Genomic DNA, 19,348 nt, shown 5'->3' on the forward strand with positions numbered 1-19,348 from the left:
CTGGCTCCGAGGCAGGAGAAGCCAAGCTGTGCGCCCAGCGCTCAGGCGTGGAAAATCTGTTTGGGGCTGGGGCGGGAGGGAAGGAGATGAAACGAGCTCTCTGCAAAGCACGACGCACCTCCAGAGGCACGGGAACGGCTCCTGGAGCAGCTCTGCCACCCGAGAGCTCTGCTCAGAGGGCACCCGGCCCGGCAGCACGCCGAGGAGTGCCGCGGCTCTCCGCCCTGCCCAGGCCACCATGGATTTGGGGGAAATAAGCAATCCCGTCTGCCAGGCGCTGCATTTGGAGCCGTGCAAGAGCGTTGCATGCGCCTGTTGTCGCTGGGTATTTGAGGCTCCTGGAGAGGCTCAATTCCAGGGCGAGAGAGACGTATTTCAGTGTGATAAGCGGCAAAGTCTACAAGGAGTTTCAGATCTATTTATCCCTCAGGCAAGAGGAGACATCTTCCTTCCATCTATTTAATATTAAAGAGCTATTTTGGTATGATTTTCACGTCCCAGTCCTTGCAGGCTGCACGTTTAGGAAGCTGCCCGCTTGGCTCTTATCTCTTCTTCTTTGTAGGTTTTGCTCGAGTTGCCAGGAGAGATGCTCGTGGTTTCTAGTCACAAAGCCAGCTCTGTCTGATGGCCTGATCGGGAGATTACAGGAGGGGAGCGAGCGAGAAATAAGCCAAATCCCGTGATAGCCACGGATGGGGGCAACAAGAGGAGGACGGCACCACACGCCCGTGCCAGGAGATGCCAAACACCTTCCCCTTGTTCTGCCTCTCTGTGCCACGGGTCCTGCGCCTCCCCCAGCTCCCCACATCCCAGCAACCTTCCCAAAACTGCCTTGGGAGCAGCCCAGCGCATTTTGGGCACCTGTAAGAGCGTGGAGCAGCGCCGTGCCCCACATAGCAGGATGCTACGCTTTCAGCCGTGCTTCTCCTTGAGAGCACTCGATGTAAAAATAGAAAAACATCTTCAAGTGGCTGCTTCATCAGCTCCTCTGGTCTGCAGCAAGGCAAAGAGCTCAGATCTGAAATCCAAATAAGCACGGGGACCCTGAGAAGCTCCACAGGGATGGGAGCGAGGGGATGCTGACACCGCCCAGATAAGCCCCTGGAAGCTTTTTGCCCTCCAACCGTGCATTTCTCAGCCTGCGCACGGAGAAACCCATCGCCAAATTTAAGCTAATGACTAATTGCTCTCCTTCGCCACGGAATGAAGCCCAACACTCGCTTTTAACAAGACAGAAGATGGTCGCCACCAAAAAAAATCCCATCCCAGGCCAGCAGCAGACACGCCGGCACTCCTAAAACAAAGCAAAGACGCTGTCAGACAGAGCAGGCCCACCGCAAGTGATCCTAATGTGGTGAGAAAGAGCAGGATGATAAAAAAAAAACAGGCATTTTTAGCACCAGACTCCTGCGGCCAGGGTGCTGCTGCCCTCGTTTCTCCGCCGAGCGCTGCCTGGAGCAGAGCTGCTGTGCTCAGCCCGTGCAGCGCCAGCCCGTGCCTGGCACCGCACCCACAGCATCTGCTTCGGGCTGCTTCAGCCCGGTCCCAGCATCAGGGAGTAAACACCAAGGGCTCAGCACTGGCCTGGAGGCCGTGGTCGGGCATTGTTCTGTAAAGGGGAGGCCTTCCCGGACAGGGATCAGTCCTTACGAATCCTTCCCGGACAGGAAACCTGCTGCCCCACAGCACCATGTCCCCAGGCTCCTTGGGAACACATCCCCACGTCCCCCACACCCCCAGAATTCTTCATCTTTGGTTCCTAAACTGAGATTGTCTTCCAAGTCTGGGTTCCTGGGGAACACAAAAGCAAGGTGACTGGGGCAGCACAGACCTCCCTGGAACGCCGCTGTCACCGCCTGTCACACATGGGTGCCGTGACCCTGCAGGAGAGGGTTCCCCATCAGCTACGGGACAGACCTCTGACTACCACAACGGTTGGCCAACAGCATTGGACACCTCCACTTCAGCCTGAAGAAGCAAAAAAAAACCATTTCTGCCCCCAGATCCCTGCAATAAACCCCTCTGAGCTCCAGCTACACCTGGAGAACACAGAGCGGGCGCATCTGCTCGCACTGACCTGCTCCTGCCTCGTACCTGAGGGAAGGAAGGATAATGCTTTAGCTGGGAAAAGCCACACCAGGCGCAATACGGACTGGGGGAGAGGGCCCCGGGCACCAGCTGTGAGCTCCAAGGCAAAGAGCAGAGGTTCAGGGCTGCCTCGGACCTGAAGGCAGGGAGGGCGGCTGCTGCTCGAGGGATCAAACGCATGCGGAAGCAAAGCCTGCCAGGACAAGAACGGGAGACGAGGGGCGCAGCAGCGCTGAGATCCACTTCTCATTTGTGGAGACAAAAGACCAAACACCTGCGTTGGAAGGGCACCGTCTCGGAGAAGAAAGGGGATGGCTGACAGGTAACAGCGATGCTGCTGCACGGGGGGAGCCTGGCACAAGAACTGCAGGCGTGCAGGGATGAAAGCCTCAGGGCAGGCTGCGGGAAGCTGGGAACACGACGGGGAGCCCCATTTCTGCCCCACCAGTGCAGCACAAAGAGGGGGGGACCCCCCCGGGAGGCCAGCAAGCAGCGGTACCGGTGCCGCCTGGCTGAGGTGCTGCTCGGCCTCCTCCTCACCCTGGCAGGCAGAGGAGAGCGAGGAGGGTGGATGTGAGCGTGGAGGCTGCAGACACATCTTGTTTTAATTGCATCAGCAATCGCTCAGCAATTAACGGCAGCGAGGAGGAGGAGGAGAAAAAGGAGGAGGTGTAGGGCAGCAGAGAGGAAGGGAGGCAGCAACCGACCCTTCCCCGTGTGACAAAGCTGTCGCTTCTCAAGAGCCACCACAAGCCCCTGGGTCAGGACAGCACCCCCAGCACAGACAGGCAAGGACCAGAGCTCGAGCCTCCTGATGACAGAGAGCAGGGGAGCCAGGAGCAAGTGGAGCAGCACCAGGAGCTGTAACAAGGACAGAGCTGGGCTCTGCTGCATCTTTCAGCCACGAGGAGCAGGTGCTGATGGAGAAGCCCCAAGGCAGCAGCACCGACAGCTGGAGCAGAAACCTCGGAGGCAAGGGAATGGAGCAGGAGCTGCTGGTCTGATCCACAGCTGGAAAAGCCAGCCTCAGGGGGCAGGCAGACGGATGAGGAAAGCGTCCATGGGAACAGCCCGCTGGTGGTTTGCAGCCTTCCCACCTCACCTTCACCTTCCTCCTTGTCGCACCCGGCAGCCCCACCAGGCCCAGTGGCTCCCGCTGCAGTTGGAGCCCAGCGCTCGGTGATTTTTTGCTCTGTTCAGTGAGTGCCGGTGCCTGCCAGCGCTCGCAAAGCTCAGGGCCTGACGGTGCCCCCGCCGAGCGGATCCGCCTGCAGTTCATCCAGCGACGTGAAATGGCTTTCAGCTCATTAACGAGCCTGCCGAGATCAAGGGGAGTCAGAGCTGCTCCATCCTCACCGGCTGGAAAGCGCCGCAAGCACGTACGCCTCCAGCCCAGCACCGGGATGTCGCATTTACAACGCTCCCTTTGCTCATTTCCCCCGCTTCCTCAAAGCCTGAGACACCCCAAAACTCAGCTCCAGCGATCCATCATCCAGCATGGGGGCAAGCTGAGTCCTTCCCAAGCACTGGGCCAGATCCCAAGTCCTCTGGCTCTCGTTAACAAACCTGCTGGCGGATCCAAAACCCCCTCTCCAGGGAGCTGGGCTTCAAATCCAGGAGGAGGAGAGGACAAAGCTGCCTGCACCCACCAAGGAGACTTTTTTGCTGCATTGATCTCCCTGTTTCTAATGGGGGAGGAAAAGGATCAGCTTTGAGCACGGATGCACAAACCCCACTCGCAGCACGTGGCTGCTGGCACACTTTCACCCCTGCGGGCTGGAAACCTGATGCACCCCCAGTCTGAGCACCGGGCAAACACCAGGAACCCCAGCTCCACTACAGCAAAACCAACACCAAAGCTCCCTTGGCTCCCCGAAGCCAGGCTTTTAAAGAGCTGGAGATCTTCAGCTCTTCACCCAGCGATGAGGAGCGATGGGGAAGGGCAGCGCTGCAGGGCAGGGGAGGCACAACGCAGCGCCCTGCGTGCCACGCCGGGTCACCTATCCACAAGGGCCTTGCCTCCTCCTCGGGCGGGGAGCCAGGCCGATTACCCGTCATATGCTGCAAGACGCAGTGCCAACAGCCCGGCCGAGATCACCCAGCTTGTTTGCTATAAAAAAAAAAAAAAACAACTCGGATGCAGGCAAGCGGCTTTTGTTCAAGCCCTTGCTTGCCTGCGGAAGGTGAGTGAGCACATCAGCCTGCGCTAAAGCATGTAATGCCCGCAGGCTGCTCCTCCCTCGCACTCCTGGAAAGAGCGATGGAGAGCAGCAGGCAGGAGCGCTGCCAGCGGGGCAGCCCCCTCCCGGCTCGCCCCGGCATCGGCCCTGGGGTGCTGGCAGCCTCATGGCTCTGCCGGCTGCTCCCCGAATCCCAAATCCCGCTGTTGGTGAGGCCAAAGGGCTGGTGCTGGCGATCGACTCAGGCTCCTGGCACCAGGTGGATGGGAGTTGCTGAGAAAACCATCTCGGTGTGCAGGGCACAAGCTTTCAGGGGGGCTAACGGCGCGTTAACCTCTCTGGCTCCCTTCTCTTCTACCGTGTGAAGCACACGATGCCATTTCGTACTCCTCAGGGAGCATCAGAGCCTTTCCTCCCCTTGGGATCAGGAGTGGGAAAAGGTTCGTGGCGCTCCTCTGACAGCCCTAGAGAACAAGCACAATGCAAATCTTAGCACTTCGGAAGAGCGTTTCATCCAGACTTGTAAGAGAGAAACTAAATTACATGGAAGAGAAAGGCAGGAAATGATGGCAGTGAACTTCAGAAGTGCTCGGTGCTTTTTGTTCCCTCGGGTTCTGCCAAAGACCTCAGAGGATGCAGATTTTCTGAGGGTGGATGTTCAGAGCTCCCCCAAAACAGGGCGCTCAAACAACCAAAGCGCCCCCCAATCCCCTCTGAAAACCCAGCCCAGCGCAGCGTGACCTGGTGTTCTGAAGGAATCCCTGGGCCTGGAAGACCCAAGCAGCCCACACACCATCACCATCGCTCGGAGTGAAACCTCTTGGTACAGATTTGTGGGTTGATGTACAGGGAGCCACCTTTTCCAGCCTGCAGCCCCCGAGCTGCGTTGTCCAGCCCCAGCAGAGCAGGAGCAACGCCTGCTGCACGAGGCTCCTCGAAGGGCTGAAGCCTCAGCTGCCCCGCATCTAAATAACAAATCTTCACCTGCGACTTCAAAGGCGGCGGCACGCCGGGAACCTGTCATTAGGTAATTAGGAACCTGAATTTTCACACCCAGGATCTATCACTGCGGGTCATGCCGACATCGAGCCGCCCACTGCACCGGGCTGCAGCCACGGGGAGGAGAAGCTCCGGTGCTGGCAGAAAATGGGAGCTCGAGGAGCCGGGAAGAGAAATAAAACCTTGGGTTTGCGAGCCAGGCTCTGTCCCAGCAGGGCTTGCGTGCTAGAAGTTTAAGAAGGGGTTTGTTTGCTGACAGCTTAAAGGATTTAAGGGAAGGATTAACCATGGCTTTGCTGATGAGAGAATCGGTGGCAAACTCGGAGCAATCCCATGCGCATGGGGAGAAGCTGGAGGAGGATGGGGAAAGGAGAGCAAAACCAGCAGGGACAGCCTGCTTTGTATGGTGAACTCGACAGGGAGCTGCTCTCCCCAGCGTTACCAGCCCAGAAGATACAGGGAAAGCCTAAGGATGACCAGGTGCAGGGTCTCACCTTCACGGGGGAGCGCTGGGACTGAGCCTGGCCATTTGGGGAACCAAAGGTGCCCAGATGCTGTATGGGCAAAGCGTTTACAGCCAGATCAGCCTCACATCCAGGAGGATATCGCAGAGAAAAGGCGGCAGGAGGCAGATATGCTCCAGATCGGCCACACGCAGAGGAAGATGCCACTGGAGAGGTTCTTCCTAGCACAAGATGTCCGTCACCGAGCCCGACGGGGCTTGGGAGCAGATGTGGACGGCTCGATGGGCTTGTCTGGAGGGCTGCAAACCCGCAACGAGGCCGTGCTCCTGCTGGGAGCAGCTCATCCGCCCGCCCAGCCCCTGCCAGCCGCTCGGCAAACGAGCACGGTCCCCTTAAGGGCAAGCACCATCCAGGCAGATTTAGCTGGAAGAGGGTGGGGAGATTGCTGAGCTGGAAGCCACGGTCTGAATCTTATCTGCTGCTTTAATACCTATCAGTGGTGATACAGATTAAAGGATTAGGCGGGATTACTGAAGGCAACCCCCCTGGCACCAGGCAGCCGGGGTGCAGCGCTCCCCTCCTGCACCCGCAGCCCTCCGGAGAGGAGCTGCCCCCCGAAAGCAGGACAAGGACGCTCTCCGTGAGCGACGGCAGCCCTGCAAAATCAGCCCACCCGCAGGGAGCAAGGCTGAGCTTCCCAGGAAGGAAAAGAAGGCTCGCCAGCTCTCACCAGGCCTGTTGCCCCTGCGGTTGCCCTACCAGCACAAGTTCAGCAAGTCTTCAGGGACCGCTGGCACCAACGCCAGGAGAAAGCATCTCGCCGTGCTCCACCCTGCTCCTTCCTACCCCTCTTCTACCAACGCGTTTGTGCAGCCCTGGGAACCCGACTGCTTAAAACCTGCCTTTTTTTTTCCTTGCTGCTCGGCACAGCTTTTAATTGGATCATTTCCCTGACCCAGTTCCCCACATGGCGGCACAAACCCCCGAGCAGCAGTGTGGGAGGATGTGGCCAGGACACCTCCCGCAACGCCCCGATGACCACACAAGGACGCAGAAGAGCTCCCATACCCGAGCCCAAGCTGAGCACGTGCTGGAAAGAGATTTCCCCTCGAGGCTCCCTACCTTCCAAGAGGTGCCTGCAGCCCGATGGCGCTGCTTTCACGTGCGAGTTGGCTTTGGTGGGAGAGCCCACTGGTGGGGCAGCTGAAGAGGAGCGTGCCACCAAGCCAGCGTGCCTCCCGTAGCAGTGAGTCCCAGAGCAACCACCCCCAGCTCTTGTGGCACTGCCCGTCCGAGGGGCTTTGCAAATGAGACACCAAAAGGTGGAACCGTGTCCACGTGCTTCCTCCTCGGGGACAGCTAGAGGAAGCAGAGCAGGTCGCCCCTCAGACTAAGCCACAAACAGAGGGAACAGAACACAAGTGAGCACAACACTGAGATTTCGATTTTAGTCTAGAAAAAACAAATAGTGTTTGCCCCCCAGTCCCCGGGAAGGTACGAGCTGCAGAAGCTGTGCCGGGTGCGACTGCCTGCCAACAGCAATAAATCCGGGGCTGGAGCCGTGCTGCAACCCGCCGCCAGGACAGATCCATCAGCCCCTCCAAATTCTTGGCCCTGACCAAACAGTGGCTCCCTCCGGAGCTCGGAGGGCCTCCTCTGGGTTAGCAGCACAATTATTTATGGAATCGAGGCGCTCAGAGTTGGTCACAACTTTAATCCCCCGCAGTGTCATCTCCAACAACTCCCGGCTGCGCTCGCGCTTCGCTCCCTCCAGCGCTGCCATCCTTTTAAACAAAGCGCAGTGGTGGCGAGCTCGAGACCGGGTGGGGAACTGCTCCCCGGGACGTGATGGCCGCTGGTGTTGTCACCAGGAAGCCCAGGTGCCAAACACAAACCCCACAGCATGACGGGATGCGCACGCCCAGCCCAACCAATGCAGTGGCCGTTAGGAGAGGCAGAGCACATCCCCAGGCCTGGGCTGGAGCCCTGAAAGTCAGGAGAGCGTGGAGCTCCCTCCAGTAAATCCCCCAACGCACACGGCTTCATGCGTTTTTGCTGCATTCTGGTATTTCAGAAGTATTTTGCTTCACGGCCGTGCCGCTGTGGAGCACACACACGTAGCTCCTCGTCACCGTGCCGTAGTTCTCAAACAAAGCCCCAGCATACGGACGGGTGACTTTTCGTGCAAACACTGCCAGAAGGAACATGACCAAGGGGGCAGAGTTGAGGCTGCTGTGCTCAGCTCAGCTCTGAGCTTCCCAAGTGCTGAGAACCAACCGCTCGGCTCCGGTACCGCACCAACCTACTTCTCAGATGGCTCCTGCAGGTATCCGTGTCGCGTTGCCACCGCTGCCTCCTCGGCACCTCAACGCTCCGCCAGCTCTCGGGCTGGGTGCAGGATCCGATATTGTCCTGGTGGAGCAGTTCGGTCCCCATCAGCCTGCCCACGTGTGCTCAGGTCCCTCCTCGCCAGGAGCCAGCCGTGAGCCCCCGAAGCTTCCCTGGCCGCTCTGCCATCACCTTGCCAAGCAGGTGACAAACTCGGATGCGCTCGCAGAGCAGTCAGAGTCCTGCAGCCCCCAGCGGGAGCACTCAGGGGCTTCCTCCGGCTGTTTGTCATGCCCACACGCCACGGGTTTTACAAGAGAAAGCCCCGAGAGCGGCACTTTGTCTCAGGCAAAGATTATTTTTGGCAGGTTTATCAGAACGGCTCTCACTCCCTTAACCTCTTCTTGGATGAAAGCACATTTAGAAGAAGAGCCCAGATGTTGGAGTATCAATAAAACACAAAGCAGCGGTACAATGCAGCCTTGGAAAGCCTGCTATAAATAAACAACTTTTTTTTTGGGGGGGGGGGGGGGGGGGGTTGGGGGAGTTGCTCTCATAAACCAAATCTACATGCTCACCTCACCTGGAGCTGGAAATAAAAGTTGCCTTGGGTTGCCCATCTGCCGGACATGTGCACAAAAATGCTCCTGCAGCTCTCTTTCCCCTCACTGGTCAAGCAACTTGTACTGCTCCATGGATTTTCAATCAAATTTCCCAAAATAAAGATTTGCAGAAGGAATTATGTGAGAGTCAAAGCCCCAGATGAGGAACTCGAGCCACAAGAACACCATGAGAGGGTCACCACCAGTTCTCAGCCAGGTCTGGAGGGCAGAGATGAGTCTCCCATTGCAGCAGCAGCTTTATCCGAGCAGGGGGACAGCTCTTCTGCTGCTGGGCTGGCTGCAGACCCCACAGCTCACCACTGGAAGCTCTCCTCTGTTGGCCATCCACGGATGCTCTGGACCTCACACCAGCATTTACCACTGCTACCAAAAGCTTCTCCAAGAAACCCAACCATCTCACACTCCTGCCCCAATCTGCACAGCAGTTATTACTGTAAATCAAGCCATTCTCTCCTCCCAAGCTGGTGCTGGACATCTCCAGCAGATCTGGGATGCCTTTCATCAGCTGACAGCAAGCCTCCAGCGCCAGGAACAAAGCTCACTTCTTGGTCCCCTCTCCGAGCTTGTGGGGAGCAGAAGTGCTAAATGATCTGCTCTCACAGCCCAGGAGAAACCCAACCCGGCCGCAGCCCCCATTTTCACCCTTTCCATTCATCAGCAGTCTCGGCACGAAGCGGGGTTGTCAGAAGATTTCTTGGATTTCCTTAAATTCTTCTGCCAAGTTCTGATTAAAATCCTCCTAAGTGGTTTTCTCTTTATTCGATTTCCTAGAACCGAGCAGCGAGGCAGTCCTGATAGCGGCGCTGAGTGCCGGCGTTAATAGCCACCGACGCGGCCGGGCCACCTCAGGCTCCCACGCAGGCTCGTTAGGATCAATGGCAAATTGAAAGCGATTCCCTTCCCATCTCCCCTATCAGGCCATCAGCTCCCAGAGGAGACTGGGTTTTAACAGCCCTGCTCGTGCGATGCTCGAAGCGCTCTGTCTCACGTAGCACCTCCGGGTACCTCTCCAGTGCTGCATTTGGGAAGCTTTGACCAGGGACGAGGGCTCCCGAAGGGTATGGGTCTTGCTGCCCAGGAAGGGCCAGCTCCACCGAAATCCCACACGCTCTGCTCGGCGCTGGTGGCTTCGGAACAGATCTCCCTGCCGGCGCTGAGCCCTGCCAAGCTGAACTCTCGTTACGTGCCATCAGGTTTGGAGCCCGTGCCAAACCACGGCCCGCCTTGCCCAGAAAATCTGGCTGCTTTGGTGGGCCGCAGGCTGAGGCGCTTGGGCTCCTGCCCAGGCACCAGGCACCTGCGAGCCCGGTCGCGCTCGTTCGTGCTGCCGAAGGCTGGAGACGCGAGGGACACCGTGAAGGGGTGGCCGAGAGAAGCCCCTTTTTCGGGGGTCTCCGACCCGAGGGCTCGCGCAGGCCTGAAGGCAGAGCAGCAGGAACCACGAGGCAGCCTCAAACAGGAAAAAACAGAAGGGAGGCTGCGAGTCCCTCGGCGCGGAGACCTGCTGGCTGCTGGCTGGGACACAGCTCCACCAGAGTGACCCCAGCTGACCAGGCACATTTCAGGGTGGTTTCATGCACGCAGCCTTTATGTTCTTTTTTTTTTTTTAATGCAAGATCCGACCTCGCCAAGGGCCGTGGCTCTTCCCCCGCCAGGTCTGCAGCTACCAAATGCTCTGCTCGTGGCTGTAGGGTCTTGAAGGAAAGGCTGCTTTCCTTCAAAGGGACATTCACAGCCCTTCCTGCAGAGGCTCAGCCCCTCCAGCTCCCTTCACCCTTGTACACAAAGTGGAGTATTAATAGCCGGCCTGGAAGACCATAAAACACTAAATACCTAAAGGGTTCCTGTGCCTTGAAATGTTAATGCTAAGCAAAAAAAAAAAAAAAAAAGAAGCCTTCCTGTTAGCAAACGGCTCGGGTCTGTGATATATATACACGCTGGCCTTCCTCCCCTGCAAGCCACAGAACAGCAAACAGCACGCCAAGCGCCGCATCGCCGCGCTGCTCACAAGGCGCCCCATAGATGCTCCCAGCTCCCCGGCCAGGCCAGGCTGGCTTCGCCAGCTCTTGCTGATGACTTCGTTACCACCTCAAAGATCCCGCTGGCTCCTCGCCATCCTCCCCTTACAGGATCCTTTTCAGCTTTCAAAAGAGGTTTCCCGGCCTCGCCCTGGAGCTTTCCTCTTCTTTCAAGCCTACCTCCCAGCTCGGCTGTGGTGCCCCTGCTCCCTCGGTCTCGCCAAGGTCACCTCATCTGTGCCGGAGGAGATTTAGGAGCGGGGAGTGCAGGGAGGGCTCCCACGCTGCCAGGCTGGCTGGAAATACTCGCTCAGAGCCGGTACGGCCGCGTTAGCTGCATCCCTCGGCGTGCCCAGCGCGGGACGGCGCTGCTCCATCACCGCCCCACGTGCAGGTCTCTGTGCTGGGCCAGCTGGGGTGCAGTTCTGCCCCATCTAAGCCATCCGGCCATCCGAAGGATGAGGGGGGCTGCTCCCAGCACACAGGCAGCGAACCGGCATCCGAACGACTGGAGGCAGGGATGGGGTGAGAGGGGACGCGGGGAAGAGCGCTCATTTGCATAGCACCTGGGAAAAATCACATCGCATTTACATGGCTAATTGGGGGAGCGAGCTTCCTGGAATGAAATTGCTTTCTGGCTTGGGGTGGGAAAAAAAAAATAAAATAAAATAAAAAGAAGAAAAATAAAAAAAAAACACCGCCATTTGTAGCTGTAATTGCACTCTCTCCACCTGCAGCACCTGCCAGCCCGCCAGCTCCCGGCGCGCATCCCGCTGCGTTTGGGGCAGACTGAGGCAGGGAGAGGGAGGCAGCGGCTCCACGTTCACCCCCAGGACGCAGGAGGGGCAGCTGAGAGCAGCAGGACATCTGTGGGATGCAAACTGCCTCGGAGCTGCATCGTATCCCACCCCTCTGAAGGGGTGGGCAATGTGAGGACCTCCTCCTGCTTGCTCTGCCCACTCCCCATGTGATTCACAGCAGTGTGTTTGCAGGGACCCCGAGCGCACAAGGGACAGGCAATATTTTAAGATCAACCTAGACAATTAACGACTTTTAAACCAACTTCAGTGTCAAGAGCAGGGGAAACATCATCAGATAGGAGCACGCGCTGTTACCACACCATGTGAAAAAGCTTTGTGGTTAGCTCCATCCTGCGAAGGGACATCCACAGCGCGCCAGGACGGACCCGTGACTGTTTTGGTTGGCTCGGAGCTCACGGTAACCTCTGGCTCAGCGGCCATGAGGTCGGCCACAGATTTGCCCGGCTGCCCAACGAGGATGCTCCGAAGCCACCCAGCCGTGGCCCCGCGCTCACCGGTGAGGTATCGGGAATGCAGAGCCACCACGGCGTGGGGATTGAATGGCACCAAGGACACTGCGCTCACAGAAAACCCGGAGAAGGTGGCCAGCGCTCTGTGAGGCAGCCTTAAAAAGCAAGGGGAGGGAGAAGGCAGAGCGCCGTGCTCCGCGGCCCTTCCCAGCGGCCTCCCCGGCTGCCAGGTGGAGGAGCAGATTTGCTCATTAGCGGATTATTCCTGGCACACTCCCCTTGCATCAGCTCCCCGGAAGGGCTGCGAGAGCAGCTCGCCGGTTTTGAAGCCTTCGGGGTTGCGAAGCGCTGGAGACGCCAGCGAATCTTCCTTTAAAGAAATCTCGCTCAGCCAGATAAATGGTGCTGTGTAGCAGGGGTCATTAGGCTAATAAGCAGCCACCGCCAGCCTGGAAGCAAAGCAACAAACACAAGAGAATCCACCAAAGCCAGTTAGCCTCAAAATCTGACCCATCTCAAGCAGTTACCATCTGCTAAGGAGTCTCCTTTGGAGGAGAAACCGGGCACATGAGTCAGCAGGATAGGTCACACGCTGGCCTTTTCATCCACAGCTCACATCACAAAGCGGCTGGGGAGCCGCGAAGCACACAACGGAGCGGGCTGACGGCTTTTCTGAGCTGGGGAAGCGGCGTGCACCCAGTGCAAACCCCTCCACCTCCTTCAACCTCCTCACTCCCACGTTGGCATTCTGCCCTTGTGCCTTCCCAGCTCCTCCAGCGTGGCCGTGCTTCGTGCCACCGTGGCCTCGACGGGGAGCCGCCAGTCCTTGTCTCCAGAGCACCATGGATGTGCACCACAACAGGGCTGAGCTTTGAGGTGAGCCCCCAGAGCTGTTCAGTTGGCTACAGCAACGCAAACAGGTCGTGCATGGACCTCGGCGCCTTGCCTCGTCCTTCCTTCTCACTGCTAAGGCGGGGAAATCCAACGGGAGGAGATGAAGATTTCCCCTGCCTGCACTACGGAATCTTACGAGGTGGGATCAGCCAAAACTCCCAGCCTGCTACATCTAGCAGCTTAAAAAAAAAAATAAAAAAAATGCACACATATAAATAACCTCTCAGTAGGAGCCAAAACTCAAAGACTAACCCCATGGTTTTAAGTGAACAAGTCCAATTTCCTCCTTTGTAGCTCTTGACACATGTTGGCTGCGTGCCCCCTCCTCGCCTTGTTCCTGCAGCAGAAGGCTCTGCACTGCAGGTCAGGGGACGATAAGGAAATGAGCAGTGTAATTTCCAAGGCCTCCAAACGCAGCCCTGTCAGCAGCTCCGGAGGCGGCTTACTCAAGCATGGCTGGAGAAAGGAAACCGCAGCGAGAGGAGCCGGCAGCTGCTGCCGCGCGCTCCCCGCCGCCTCCCGGGCGCCCTTGGCTCGGCCTCGGCCGGGGCTGCCAAAGCCGCTGCAGCTGCAGCTCCCTGAAGGAGCCGGGGCGAGGGTGGGGAGCGCTGCGAAGAGGCGAGCCCACAACGGGCACTGCCCAACACACACGGGTCAAAATCTCAAGCGCACAGCCAAGCACGAGGCCAGGGAAGCGCACAACGCTGCTCCCAAGGGCACCCTCTGCATCCTCAGCGCGATGGGAGTCGCCATCAGAGTGGCCCGGGTCTCGCCAAAGCCTCGCACGGCACGGCAGGGAGCTCAGAGGGCTTTGCAGGTTAGAGCAGAGAAGCTGCTTGAATCATTTGGTATCGGAGCAAAGGATCTGCCCACGGAGGGGTAAATATTGAGGCCAATACACGGTGTGCAGACAACAAAGCTGGAAGCTATGAGCGATGTGAATGTGCCACGCTGCTTTACCTGTGCCATCATCAGCCAGCCAAGAAGGGGGCGAGCAAGAAGCTGGCGATGGCTGACACCCTGGCAGACGGAGCTGCTCACACCAGCGGGATGAAGCGAGGCAGTGGCACACGATTAAGGACCACGGGCAACGTGCTGCTCCCACGATCGGGTCGGGTCCAAGCCCACAGCAGTCTCAGAGCATCCGTCTCTGTGAGATGCAGAGCTGGAAGAAAATGCAGTACCCAAAGTATAGAAACATCCCTACGTGGAGGGGAAAGGCAGGGTGAAAACACCCTGGTGGCTTCTGACCAAAATGCCCAGACCCACCCCCCGCGCTGCCCCAAAGCACGGCGCACGTGAGGCAGCGAGGGTTTTCTGAAGGGCCGCGTCTCCAGCGGCTTCTGTTTGCCTTTTCCTCGTTTGCAGCAGCGTCACATCTGGACACTCGTCAGCAAAAACGCCCTCCTCCTGCTGAACAACCTCTCAATCAAAACAAAGCCGGAGCAGCAGCCAAGAGCTGGGAGGCTCTTTTGTTCAGTGCTTGACATCCCCTGGCTGGCCAGCACCGCCGTGCTCCCCCAAAATGCCTGCTGCCCCCCAAAAAATGCTGTGCCCCAGCACCAGCGAGCCCAGGCACTGGTCCACACACACCAGAGACGGGTGAGGCAGCACAAGGCTCCCTGCGAGCATTAAGCTCCCGATCCTGCCCCCACAAACATTATCTGGGGAGGAGCAGCGCCTGCAGCACTCATGCCCAAGCTAGAGGAGGGCACGCAGGAGGCCAGGATGCGGCCAAGGGCAGACACACACCTAAAAAAAGGGTGTTGGGGCTGTCGCATGGCAGCTTCACCCCGGGCAGCAGCAACCACAGCAGACATCTGGTGACAGCGGCAAACATCTCCTGCTCGCTTCGCTGCCGCGACGCACAGATGTGAGAGGATGGCGGAAAACCAAAGCAAGGCTCTCCTACACCCAGCAAGGACTCGAGGGCTGCAACACCCTGCCGGGAGGTATTTAAAGAGCACAAAAGAGGAAGGAGGGGCAAACGGCGATCTGCCTGTGGCACCGAAGTACCTTGTCAAGGAAAAATACTCGCTGCAAGAGCGCTCTCGACTCCAGCCGGGAAGGCACAGCGAAAGCTCCCGGCCCCTCTTCTTCGTTTCCCGGGCGGGAAGCGGCCTCCCCGCCACGCGCCGCAGCCCAGACAGAAGCGGGCGCAGGGCAGGGTGAAGCGGAGGCCAGGTTGCCGGAGCCCAAAGGTTGGGCTGAGTCACGGCGTGACCGTTCCTGTTTCACTCTGAGCCAGTTTCTCGCTTCCCAGCGGGGTTTGCCTCGGGGCGGGCAGGAAGCCGTCGCCCTCCCGCAGCCGGCACGCACCTCCGCCTGCTCTCCAGACCTCGTGTGCTGTCGTAGATGGGTACGGGCAGCTTTCCCCCCAGCCCAAACCCCACAGACCTTCCTCCAGACCCAGGCTGTTCACACGGGGCTCAGCCCCACCAGGCCGTGCCTCCCCCTACATGGTTTTGCCCGACTCGGGGCGGGTAAAGCAGCACGGGCGGCCTCGTGGTGCAGCTGGATGATGTCTGCTCCCTGTCTTCACAACCCCTACCTCACCTCGGTGCTTCTCCCCGCAGGTAGGGCTTCTGCAGCTGAATCGGTGACAGAAAGACAGTTTGAACCACAAAATGCAGACAAGGCAGCGCGGGGTACAACCGAAGGTGCAGCCAGCAGCAGATGGCTGCTCGGGAGGGGAGCAGCCAAGCACGCTGTGACACTTCCCAGGCTCCAGCCCCCCTCGGGGTCTCCTCAAGCCAAAAGATGTTGCCCCAAACAAGTGCCCAAAGCACTGCTCCTCCACAAACCCACCCGGGTGCATAGAGCACCGCTAAACGTTCGGCACCTGCAGCTTTTTGTGGCCTTTCAAAGCCATCACACGGAAGAGCATCTGCTCCTCTTCCTGGAATCATTCACCCCGCTTCTGCTGCTGGGAAGCACACGGAAACAAGGCGCCTTCCCCACGCCACTCCTTCATTTTACAAGCTTCAGCCGACTGCCCCGGGAGTCTCCTTCCCTGACACACTCAGTAGCTTCTCACCCCGTGACCCGTCATCCCCACCAGCCTTTGCTCCAGATTTTCATGCTCTACACTGTGTTTTCTGTGTTTTTTTTTTTGCAGATATCTCCCCAGCATCTTGCTGATCTCAGCAACTCTCCCAAATCTGCTGAGCGCGGCCCATCCTTGCGTGCACCAATCCCTTCCTGGTGCCCAAAATCCCCCTGTCACACCCAGCAAGCATGTGCAGGACCCTTTGGGAGCAGGCCAACGCCTCCCCACACACCTGCCAGTCACGGCTCCCTCACTCGCCACCTGCACCGACAAGAAAATCGCTCCATGGGCGCACCAGGGCCACTCGGATTCAGGGGCACGGTGACACCGCACATGCGACCGGCACAAATGGGCTTTTGTGAGCACGAACACGCAGATGGGCGTGCCTGAGAGTACCCAAAGCGCTGCTCGGACAGACAGACAGACACGAGGCCAGGGCACGCTCCACCAGCAGGAGCTGCGGGGCTCCTGGAAGAGCAGAGGGCGTCCGTAGGCTGCTCCTGCCCAGACGCAGCGCCAGCTCAGCATCGCCGCCGCACATTAGCAGAGGAGCGACACGGAGCAACCACCCACAGCAGCACGGTGGCCCCAGGCTGATTGTCACCGCGAGTGGGACAAAGCCCACGTACCAACAGCAGGCCAAGCAAGGCGGCTCCCGTCAGCCCCGCACCTTGTGCTTGCTCACACGCCCACGCAGAGCCCGCGTTTACCAACAGGCGAAGGTCTCCTCTGCAAACGAGGCAACTGGAGAGAAACACATTCCTCGGGGAGCTCCAGCAGGAGAGGTGAGGCCGCTGGGAAGCAGAGCGTGGCAGCCAGCAGGCTGGAGACCCGCAGTGCCCCGCTCTGCTGGAGGTGGCACGGGAGCAGGGCATCACCCTCCCGTCTGCCCCGGCTCCTCTTGCAGAGCTGCAGGGACCGGGGGTCTCACGGGTGCTCGGCACCGCCGCCGCCTCCACCCGCAGCCCGGCCCCTTCCTTACCTTCTCCGATTTGACCTTTTTCAGCTGCCGGCACTCGCCTTCCCCGTCCTCCAGCTCCGACTTAACTCCCAAAGGATTGAGCGCCGCTCCCGTGTCAATAGCTATACTCCCAAGCTGCTCGGCAGCAGCAGGCTCCGTTCCCTGGCCACCATCGTACTGTCCCACCCGCACCGCCAGGGCCAGGGGCTGCAGCACACCAGGCTCCTTCTCCGACGGAGCCCCCGCACCCTCACTCCTTTCCTTCTTGCTTTTGGATGAACCACCCTCCTTGTCCTTCTTGGAGCCGGCCACACTGCGAGATGCCTTGGCCGACTTCTCCGAGCCCTTGGGGGTGACGGCAGGCACCAAGCCACCAGAGTTTGCGCCGTCCCCAGAGCGTCCTTGAGCCTCCTTCTTGCCGCCAGCTCCCTCACTGGGGGTGAACAAGGAGGTCCCCGGGGTTGGCTTGCCACTGTCCTTACCACTCTTGCTCCTTTTCGACTTGGATTTGCCCTCCTTGCCTTGCGGGCCTGGCACCGGGCTCACAAACTTGATGTTATCGGGCAGGGTCGCCACCGCGTTGGGTGCCGGCAGCCCCACCTCCTTGGAGCCCGACATTTCCAATTTCTGCTGATCCTTCTCCAAATCAGCGTCCAGATCAATGATGAGATTCCCTACGCCAATGTCCCATTCATCCCCGCTGTCGTACGTCTCTACCGGGTTCGCATCGATTCCTTTCCCTCCGGAAGCTCCGCTGCTCAAGGACATCTTAGAGTTAACGGCCCCTCACGGTTCAAGGCTCTTCCCTGCCTCCACGGCGCGGCTGCACCTACGTCCTTGGGCTGCCAGCGGTCGGGGTCTGCCCAGGTGACGGCATCGCTGCTGAAAGGGAGAGCAGAGAGAAGAGTTACAGGAGAAGAGCATGGCAGGCACTCCGGGCAGGGAGATGCACCATGGGCAGCATGCAGGCAGGGAACGGGGACTGAGCTGTCCCCACAGCAGATCCCCTCCAGGCTACCAGTGTCACTTTGCATCCCCAGTTACCCAAATCCCACATCAGGCCCAGCCAAACCTCCGCCGCCAGGCAGCAGGCTCCCTCCCTCCGCATCCCCTCCTCGCTGTCCCTGCAGCAGGAGCCATCTGGCAGCGGTCCCTCGATCGATACGAGGCCCTGGCAGGTCACAGCTCCCGGCTCCAACAAGACATTACTCACACATTCCCCGCTCGCCATTTCCCTCTGAATTATTGAGCGCTCCCCGCGCGCTGCCCCTGGGATGGAGGATTGATTCCTCTCCTGCCAATGCCACCCACGGCCAGGGGCTGCTTGGCGGGGGCTCCTCCCTGCTGCCAGGGACGAGGTTTAGTGCCTTGGTGGCAAATAAATCCCAGCCCCGGGGCACCTGCGACACGACCGGCGCTTGGAAGCATGAGAGCCGTCACCGAAGGCCAAATCGCAGAGGAAAGCGCCGGCTGCCCAGCTCACGTGCCCCAAGGTGGGACGGCAAGAGGTGGCACCGTGCTTCAGGGCCCTGCTCTGAATTATCTGGCTCCAAATGAGGGAGAAGGCTGGGCTGGGCCATGCGGGTACCTGGTTTTTAAACAGCACAGGGCCAGCTCCCAAGGCACTGCACACCGACACGTCCCTGGAGGTGGCGGGGCGGCGAGGAGAACAAAAAAGCAAAGCTACACGCGAGGTGGGAAAGCACTGAAGTCCCTCACTGCAATGAGCTGGTGGCAATTACATTTACGAGACGTAATTAACACATGAAACGGCCTCTTCCCAGCAGCTCCCTGGCCCCAGTCTCCAGATCTCGGAAGAAATCCTTGACCACCCATTTGGATGAAGCTCCTCTCCAGCGCCATCGTCCTTCCCCTTCCCGCCGCGCTCGCGGCCTGCTCCTGCTAGTATTTACGAGCAGCACTTCAAAAAACAGGTGACTTAAAGAGAAACGAGAAAAAAAACACGCACGCACACACAAATTTCTTCAAACCCCAGCAGGCAGGAGCCTGGAAAGCAGCTTCATGGTGCGTTTCCAGAGATGCAAACACTGTAAAAATGCCAAGGATTCTTTCATCAGACAGGCTGCCGCAGCCAGACCATTTTCCATCTGCTCCCCACAGCATCCCCAGCTCTGCACAGCTAATAATCCACTCTCTGACAGGTCATTACGGAGATTTTTAACCCCAGGAGCCAGGGGCTAGCATGCAAGCTGAAAATGAAAAGCACTGACCTCTCGTTTCAGCGGCAGGGAAAGTGCCGAATCAGGAGATCACTTTGTGCACCGGTGTCGCTAACGGCTTGCCAAAGCCACCCCACGCATTTCTCTCGCCTTCCTCTTCCTCCTCCTCCTCCTCCTCTCCCGGAGCCCTGACTCACCAGCATCCCCAGAGCCCCTCTCCCCGGCCGAGCTCTCCAAATCACCGCCAGGCCGAGGAAGGCCGCGGCTCCTCGGGAGCACAGCACGGCCTCCCTC

At 58.9% G+C, this 19,348-nt stretch overlaps 1 protein-coding gene across 4 annotated transcripts in view; it reads right to left on the minus strand.

Annotated features, from left to right (window-relative positions):
- Positions 1-19,348, minus strand: part of ZNF609 (zinc finger protein 609) — a 50,735-nt gene that overhangs the window by 21,239 nt on the left and 10,148 nt on the right. For 3 of the 4 annotated variants that reach the window (XM_068696379.1, XM_068696382.1, XM_068696381.1), the window contains exon 2: positions 16,896-17,756. In XM_068696379.1, the coding sequence (XP_068552480.1) occupies positions 16,896-17,642 (747 nt within the window). In that variant the 5' untranslated portion in view covers positions 17,643-17,756. The remainder of the gene's footprint in view (positions 1-16,895; positions 17,757-19,348) is intronic. The other variant, XM_068696380.1, reaches the window with a different exon arrangement.

Source organism: Anas acuta, chromosome 12, assembly GCF_963932015.1.
Source record: "Anas acuta chromosome 12, bAnaAcu1.1, whole genome shotgun sequence".
In the NCBI taxonomy this organism is placed as follows: Eukaryota; Metazoa; Chordata; class Aves; order Anseriformes; family Anatidae; genus Anas; species Anas acuta.